Source organism: Microcebus murinus, chromosome 9 (assembly GCF_040939455.1).
Source record: "Microcebus murinus isolate Inina chromosome 9, M.murinus_Inina_mat1.0, whole genome shotgun sequence".
In the NCBI taxonomy this organism is placed as follows: Eukaryota; Metazoa; Chordata; class Mammalia; order Primates; family Cheirogaleidae; genus Microcebus; species Microcebus murinus.
In genome coordinates this window covers 5,260,847-5,269,740 of record NC_134112.1, presented here as the reverse complement: position 1 = coordinate 5,269,740, position 8,894 = coordinate 5,260,847, and the positions used below count along the sequence as shown (strand labels likewise).

At 41.8% G+C, this 8,894-nt stretch overlaps 1 protein-coding gene across 2 annotated transcripts; it reads right to left on the bottom strand.

The window, feature by feature from the left end:
- Positions 1 to 807: 807 nt before the first annotated feature.
- FIGNL1 (fidgetin like 1) lies at positions 808 to 7,300 on the bottom strand. Of its 2 annotated transcripts, XM_076006251.1 has the most exons (4): positions 7,178 to 7,300; positions 6,693 to 6,978; positions 4,536 to 4,639; positions 808 to 3,954 (listed from the first exon to the last, which is right to left on the bottom strand). In XM_076006251.1, exon 4 carries the CDS (start codon positions 3,941 to 3,943, stop codon positions 1,922 to 1,924), a length of 2,022 nt encoding a protein of 673 aa, XP_075862366.1. In that variant the 5' UTR covers positions 3,944 to 3,954; positions 4,536 to 4,639; positions 6,693 to 6,978; positions 7,178 to 7,300; the 3' UTR covers positions 808 to 1,921. The 2 variants fall into 2 exon arrangements, with proteins under 2 accessions (XP_075862366.1, XP_020145523.1); XM_020289934.2 differs by lacking the exon at positions 6,693 to 6,978 and having other exon boundaries at positions 7,178 to 7,235.
- Between the last annotated feature and the right edge of the window lie 1,594 nt (positions 7,301 to 8,894).

Genomic DNA, 8,894 nt, shown 5'->3' with positions numbered 1-8,894 from the left:
TATAAGCCCCAAAAGGGTGGGAGTGGTCTGTAGAGACTTAAATACCAAGAAAGAAAATCTACAGAGAATTCCTTGACATCAATACCTAGGCATCCAAAGATATAACATTGTTTATATAGAAATAGAAAGGGATACAGTAATGAATATTGTGAAATAGTGTATAACTGAAAACTCAAAAAGTTTAACATCCAAATTCTAATAAAAGACAATCATATATTTCAAAGGGAAAAACTAAAAGCTCCAACGATAAGCTTTAAAAATAAAAATGGAAAGCAGACCAAGAATACAAATTTAAAGCATATACACACAGAGAGACTAAATTCACCTATTAAAAATGTTTCAAATTCCATTTCAAGTTGCATTATTCACAAGAGAAAACATCAGAACTTGAATGTAGCTTCCGTGGGACCCGGGATTTGTCTGTGTTATCACTCTACCTTCAGCACTCAGAACACTACCAGTTGTTTTTTGAATGAATGATTGCAAAAACAATGCTAACAAACACCCAAACTGCCTACTGTTACCATGGTAAAGGTAAAGAGTCCCTTTGATTTAGTGCAGAGGAAAATTCTATAACAAGACACTACTTTTCTAGGGGACAATTTAGAATACAAGCCAAAAGCTTTAAAAATGTACATATTCTTTAATCCAAGAATTTACTCAAAAAAACTATATACTTTAAAAAAATCACTAAATGGCAACCAACATATTTTTGTTTACAATAACCAAAAGATAAATCACCTAATTTCCTGCCCTAAATGCCCTCTAGCAGGTGACCAGATAAATTACAACCATGCAGACAATGGAATCCTAGGCAATCATAAAAGGAAAGATGTTGTAGATGTCTATGGTAACATGGAAAATGATGACATACTTTAAAGAAAAAGAGCAGGCTACAAAAGAGGATGCATAGTATAGTCCTGCTATTATATAAAACAACATCTGGAAGAATCTGTACTGTATTCAAAGTGTATCCTCCAAACCGGAATGATTAACAGCAATTTTTATCCTCTTTTTAAACTCTATTTTCTAATGTTTCTACAATGAACTTATAACACTATTCTGGTGATGGGCCCACCTAAAGCCCTGACTTAAGCATTATACAAGGTATCCATGTAACAAAAACATCTGTACCCCCTTAATCTTTTGAAATTAAAAAAAAAAATAGTCCTTTATAAGACAACAATTTATTTTTGAAAGACAGCAATACTACAGGCTATGAAGTAGTGTCAAATAAAATGTTAATGCTGAACATCATATGCCCTCTGAAAAAATACAACATTCTTCACCTTCCAGTTCTGTGGATATATCTGATACCAGATTATATCTTGCTACTTCTGAAAATGCTTTCATTAGCTAGCTCTAGTAAAGAAAGAAAATCATAAAAGGTTACAAACTGACAGAACAAAGTAAAAACTGGCACTTTCACTCTAGCTTTTGGTGAGATCTTAAATCTATTTACATAACAATGCTCTGTTTCAAATGTAAACTACTAGCATAGGCAACATTAAGAAATATAAGGCCTTCAAAAGGAACTTTCTTTAATAAAAGATGAATATTAATCAGATACAATTTCACATATAAATGTAATCTTCAGACTAAAAAAGAGTTTCCATTTGAGCTCACTATTCATATTACACACTTTACTTTCAAAAGAAAGACTTCTTAGAAACAAAAAGTTCATTCTCATTTTGTTTAAATAGGCTTACTCATCAGGTAATAACTGGAAGCCAAATAAAACATATATTAACATAGGCTATGTCAATTGTTTGTAAAATTTGAGGTACTGTTATTCTTACTTGAGGTACAGAATTCAGAATATATTCTAAAACACACACCGAACAAATCTCCAGCTTTGTATGCTAAAAAATGAAAAAGACTGTACTACACAGATGCCATCTTTTAATTTCAAGTGGCTCACTTACTTTCCACAACCAAAAGTTTTGTTCCAGTTTTCATAAAGCTCTAAGTCTTTTGGGGACACACTAGGTCGCACAATTCTAAAAGCATTTTCAAAATCAATATAAGCTATCAGTCGAACCTGATCTGGTGTTATAGTAGCAATATCAGCAGTTTGTAAGCTGCGAATTGGACCAAGAGAAGCCTCTCTGCAAAGTTGTGTCATGTCTGCTCCTGAGAACCCATCAGACTGCTGTACAATTCGTTCAATTTCTTCTTCATTGAGGTGACACTGCTCCTTGGACATAAGATTAATTACTATCTGTTTCCTGGCTGAAGCTTCTGGGAGGGGAATATAAAGCCTTTTCACCAATCTTCTTCGGGCAGCCTCATCAATTTCTTGTGGCCGATTTGTTGCTCCCACCACTAAAATACGATCTTCAGAAGATGTGGTTGCTCCATCTAACTGAACTAAAAATTCAGTTTTTATCCTTCTAGAAGATTCATGCTCACCATCACCCCGTTGAGATAATAGGGAATCAATTTCATCAATAAATATCACAGCTGGTTGCTGACACCTTGCAACAGCAAACAATGCACGGACCATTTTCTCCCCCTCACCTACCCATTTAGAAGTCAAGGATGAAGCGGAGATGCTAAAGAATGTTGCCCCAGACTGACTAGCAATGCACTTGCCAATTAGAGTTTTACCAGTCCCAGGAGGACCAAAGAGTAAAATTCCTTTAGGGGGTCCCCGTAAACCAGTAAAGATGTCCGGCCTCATCATGGGCCACACAACTATTTCCTTTATTGTGGCTTTAGCAAATTCTACTCCTGCGATATCTTCCCAATTTACTGGAGGCCCATGATCCATAATCTCATTCATAATAAGTTCAATCATCTTTGGCTCCAAGTTCTTCAGGCGCTCATCAACTGGAAGGGTTGGTTCTGTAGTTCCTGCACCATGAGGCTTATACTGCATTCCTCCATTCTGCTCTCCATCTTGCTTAGGTATCGGAGGAACAAATTTTCCAAATATTCCTCGGGATCTACTAGCTCCCAAAGACTTTTTTACACCACCATATGAAGACCCTGATGCACGCTGGGTTTGGTGGTACTTTTTTTGCTGATCTACCCATAATTGCTCTTTTGCAGTTTTAAAAGTAGGCAGGTTGCTATCCTTTTGGCCATTATCTTCTGTCCTACTAAAAGCCTTATTCACCATTGGATCAGAAAGTGCATCAATGGCGCCAGAACCATAAAAAGACTTCCTTTCCCAGGGATTTTCACAGCCAGCAGAAAAATGAGACTGATTAGATAAGAACATATTTAGTCCTATGCTGTATTTTGGAGAGCTGTGATTTTCCTTTTTGACATTTCCAAATAATGGTGTGGCATGGAATTTTGCACTGGCTGAGTCACCTAAAGGCACTGAGAATGTAGGACAAGTCTTAGCAGTGTGAGTCACCATAGGTGGCTGGGCACTCTGAGGACACTTCAAAGGATTATTCTCTAGGAAGTCTTGGATCCTATCTGTATCATGAGTTGAGTTCAGTAATAGGTCACTCTCTCCAGAACTGCCACAAACACTAAATTTAGGAAGATCCAACACAGAGGCCTCCTTATGGATTACCAGTGATGCATCAGCAGGTTCCAACAGAGAGTCTTTGAATGTTTTGCCAGCTTGCATCATCTTCTGTACATTACTCATTTGGAAAACATTTTTTATGGACAATCCAGACTGCCACTTGTCACTGTCAGTTTGTTGAGATCTTGGCAAAGTTAAAATGTTTTCTGCATAGTTATTCAAGCCAGATTCAGCATTGTCAGAATCAATAATTGCAGAATATTTCTCTGCATATTTTTTGTACAGTTTGGTAGCACAGACCTGGGAAATCTCAGAGTTTGCCCATGCATACTGAATGCGTAATATCTGTGCACGGTATGCATCTGCCTTCTGTCCTGGACATGTGCCAGACGTAATTGCAAAGTAATTCTTCTGCCATTCACTCAGGTGCACAGACCTAGAGCTGGAGGTCTGCATTTTAGAGGGTTCTATAATAAATTACAAAAATGAAAATGAATCAGTATCATGAAGAAAATAAAGATGTAATACTTTAAACAGAGTTTTTAAAATCTCTGTTAATCTGAAGAAAGGTACACTGGACTTTTTACGTATTAAAATACAAGGACATATTATTTAAAGGAGAAATATCCAGTAAACCAAAGATTTCAAGTATTCAAGATACACTGATATAAAGTCTTCAAGATTAAAGACTTAATAATAATTTTTATGAGTTAAATTGTTTTATATAATTTTCTCTGTGAATAGGGAAAACATTCATAAGGTTTATATAAAAAGGATTTAAAGTTAATCAACAAAAGAAAGGCAATAAGGAAGGACATTGGAACTACAGATACACAAAACCAAAAAAACTACGAGTTTAATTCTGGTCTCTAAGATACATTACATGAATGATCTTAAGCCTTTTACTATCACTGAGCCTTCAGTTTTCTTATTTGTAAAGTAAGAGGAACCACTGTGAGAATCAAGAAATGAATATAAAAATAATCTCAAAACTACTGTCATTATTCCTACTGCATATATAGAAACTGAGCTGAGTTAAGGAACTTACTTGAGATGACACAGCCAATTATGAATGGTGCCAGAAATCCAACACAAGCAGTTTCACTCCAGATGTTATGCACACGTACACAATGTTCCTTGATGTTTACTAGCCTAGGTCACAGATTGAGCAGCACGAATCATAAATATGAACTATGACATTTAAATGTTTTTAATGACTTATTCACAAATAAGCACCTAAAACAGAATGCCCCAGAATCTCTCACAATCTCCCAGTTTCAAATAAAAAATGAAATTGTCACAATAAATGAAATGAGAACAAGCTAGTCTACTAGTAAAGTGCTTTTACTTTAGATTTTTTTCTCTCATTATATTCATAAGCTTCATCACATTAAGCTATATTCTAACAGAATTATAAATGAATATATCATGTTGCTAGATGTATAGAATTTGCCTGCAAATCCAAAAGAAAAATGTACTTTAAAAAACCTTTTGTTTCCTACGAGAATTAGAATAAAGTAAAAACCAACAACTCATGCATTTGAAATTTTACCTTCTAAATTACCTGGAAGTATAGCTTAATAATCAATAGGTTCTTTTAGTTCAAGAGCCATATTTAATAGTTTAGTATCTCCCATAATGCCTTGCAAACAATTTGTCATCGTAAAGGTGTTCATAAATCTTTGTTTAAAAAAAAATAAAAGGGCAGGGTGCGATGGCTCACACCTGTAATTCTAGCACTCTGGGAGGCCGAGGCGGGCAGATTGCTGGACGTCAGGAGTTCAAAACCAGCCTGAGCAAGAGCGAGACCCCAACTCTACTATAAATAGAAAGAAATTAATTGGCCAACTAATATATATAGAAAAAATTAGCTGGGCATGGTGGTGCATGCCTGTAGTCCCAGCTACTTGGGAGGCTGAGGCAGAAGGATTGCTTGAGCCCAGGAGATTGAGGTTGCTATGAGCTAGGCTGAAGCCATGGCACTCACTCTAGCCTGGGCAACAAAGTGAGACTGTCTAAAATAAATAAATAAATAAAAAGATCCAGTGAGACTATAATTTGTCTAAAACTATAAAGCTAGAGTGAAAACTAGAACTGACCTCCCCTGAAGCAGTTCATACTTCTTTTTAATATACCATTTTAACTCTTATTTTAAACTCATTTATGAAATATTAGAAATGAGAAATTGAAAGAAGTGACTTGGAAAGCATTTGTCACAAACTTGCACAATTACCATGATCATCCCCTTCCTCTCCAGGATTTCATTTCACTTAATCATCTGCAATCCTGGGATCAGCTCAATAGCTCAGAGTTCTAGTCATTATTCCCAGAATTCCCTCCTTTCCATCCTCACCTTTTCCCTCAAAATTCATCTACTAAGTCTTACTTCCTTTCAACTCAATCATTTATCCAACAAATATAGATATGGATAACCAAAAACTGTTTGGCCATCACTGATCAATGACACAGTCACTGTCCTGTTCATCATTTGCAAGTCAATTAATTTAACAGCCAGGTGCAGTGGCTAAAAGTGCTGGGAGGCTGAGGCTGGAGGATCTCTTCAGGCCAGGAGTTTGAGGCTGCAGTGAGCTATGACTATACCACTGTACTCCAGTCTGGGTGACACAGTGAGACCGCCTCTCTTTTTTAAAAAATGAACCTTTATGGCCTTTCCTAGATATAAAAAGTATGGTTTATTAACACTGACATATGAGCTGCATTTAAATCTTCTTTATTTTAACAATGTTCTGATTGTTTTAAGAATGTGACATCCTAACCAGATAGTTGGCTTCTGCAAGTAGAAACTGTTTACTATTACTTTCAGTACCTAGAATACGACATACGCTGGAATAGCTACTAAAAAACGGACGGTCCCTACCACGTGAAAAACACTGTACAGGAATTTTATAGAACTCTATTCTATAAAACAAAACAGCACAGGAGTTAAGAGCACAAGATCTTGAGCCGGGCTGCCTGTGCTCAGATCCTGGCTCTAGCATCTGCCAGCGCGACCTTTGGTAAATCTCTCAATCGCTATGTCGGTTTTCACCTAAGATGGAACACAGCTGCATCGCTTAGGTGACAGGGTCTTTTAATTCTGTAAAACACCCAAAACAGTCCTCAGCACTTAGAGAATACTCGATAAAACATTACCTATTATTATTCCTCACAATGATACCTCAAAGAAGGGGTCATTCTTTCTTACCACAGAGGTTAACAACTTGCCCCGGGTCACGGGACCAGCAGCACTCAGCAGAGTTCCAGCTACTGCCGAGCACCGCAAAAGGGCCGCACTGGGAAGCGGCAAATGTACGCGCTGACCCGGCTCCAGCCCTCAGACAGTCCTCGCGGAAGGAAGCAGCGGGCAGACCCAGGCCGGGACCTGTGGTCCACGCCGGCCCTGCAGTCCCCTCGGTCGCCGCCTCTGCACACTGTGTCAAGCTAGGGTGAGCCTCGCTCTCGCTCCGGGACTGGCCATCCGCCACCCTGCCCTAAAGCAGAAGTAAAAGCGAACGAAGGGGCGCTAAGGGCACACCCACCGCCAGCAAATCCCGCGGCTGCCGCCCCGCCCCCGCCTCCGGCCTACCCGGGCCCTTCCGCCCCCGCCCGGCCCCGGCCCCGCGGCTCCCCCGCATGCCCCCCGCCCCGCGAGGGTCAGCGGCGCCCAGCCGCACCCGTCCCCCTCACCACCTCCGGCCGTCTGCCGGCATGGGCCGCCGGGGCCTTCGAAAGTCGCGGGCACCGACGTGCGCCTGCGCGCTGCTGACGCGCTCGGGCCCGCGCCGTGCGTGCGTGCGTGCGTGCGTGCGTGCGTGCGTGCGTGCGTGCGAGGGCGCGTAGGCACAGACGCGCGCCGGGAGGGGCTCGCGCTGGGGGCGGCGCGGGTCGGGCACCCTGACCGCCGGACCGGACCCGCGCTGGCCCGCGGCGTGTTGGCAGGGCCGCGCCGCGCTCCGTCTCCTGGAGAGCCCGCCCGCCTCCCCGCGGTGGCGCGTTTACAGGGAGCCGCACGTTGTCCGCGTCTCGTTGTAGAAGCTTCGCTTTTTAAAGTTCCCCGCGTACAGGCAAGGGGGCGACGGGCGCTAAAGTTCCGCTGATCCCCACAGGCCGAGGCGCACCCGGACTCGGCGAGCAGGCCGCCCTCGGTCGGGCCGCGCTTGCCCAGTGCGCCCGCCCGGCCCGCGGCTGTGCGCGCGCCACCGCCCCTCCGCACCGCGCGCAGGTGCCCGGTGCGTGCTTCCCGCCGGCTGCAAGAACGGAATGGGAAGCCTGCAATTTTGACAGACTTTTTAAAGATAAAATTAGGGAATTCGAATACCTGTTGTGCCTGAACCTTGAAGCTCAGATCTACCCCTCAGCCAACACTTACATACCTTTTGATGGCTCTCGGCTGTTCAGGGTCGCTTACCTGGAAGACTGAAAAGCACTCCATTATTACCTTACACTTTGTTCTGCAGCGAGGTTTCAGACAACAGTACCATATTTTGATTAGCGGAATTGGGTTTTCAGATACAAGCAACAAAACACCAGAGTGGCAAGAAGCCTGGAGATTGACAGAAAATGCAGGCCTGATGATGTGGTTCACAGATATCATGAAGGACCATCTTTTCATCCTGCCATCTGCTAACCTGTGGCTTTTTCTTCCCAGGCTTGTCACTTCATTGTTGCCAGATGCCCCTCTCGAACCCCCCCCCCAACCCCACCCCACCCCCGCAATCCATGCTAAGCCTCGGCACACAACCGCACCTACAACAGGAAGAAGGAGCCAGCCTGGGAAAGGACTTTTCCCCCTGAACACCTCTCTTGGAAAAAGAAAGAAAATGTTTCCCGGAAAGCCTCAGCAGTCTTCCTCTGGTATCTCCTTGACTAACTGGGTCCCCAGGTTATCCTTTTCTGAGACAGTGAGGATCTGGTGCAGAGGATGGAGAAAATGACCAGCAACTAGCAGCACATGACATTTAAACGCAAGAGCTAAAGAAATGCAGGCGAAGAAAAATTGAAGATCTTTTTAAAGTTTTTTTTAAATAAAAGGAATTGAGCAATACATTTTTTAAAAATAGACAAGTGTTAATTCACAATTGCAAAGCTGTGGAAACAACCCAAGGTCCCATGAATACATGAATGGATTAATAAAATGTATATGTATACCATGGAGTACTACTCAGCTTTAAGAAACAATGGTGATACAGCACCTCTTGTATTTTCCTGGATAGAGCTGGAACCCATTCTACTAAGTGAAGTATCTCAAGAATGGAGAAACCAGCACCACATGTACTCACAAATTACAGCAAATTGTTATTAACGGATCAACACCTAAGTGGACATATAGGAGTGACATTTATTGAGTGTCGGGAGGGTGGGAGGGGGGAGGAGGGGCTGGGTATATACAACCACAACAAATAAGCTG

Excerpts from the sequence above, each read along its gene's own strand:
- FIGNL1 (XM_020289934.2), bottom strand. The coding sequence starts at position 7,197 with ATGCCGGCAGACGGCCGGAG. Across the intron at positions 4,640-7,177 it reads ATGCCGGCAGACGGCCGGAG|GCTAGTAAACATCAAGGAAC; the intron begins GTGGTGAGGGGG and ends TCTGTGACCTAG. Across the intron at positions 3,955-4,535 it reads AATTGGCTGTGTCATCTCAA|AACCCTCTAAAATGCAGACC; the intron begins GTAAGTTCCTTA and ends AATTTATTATAG.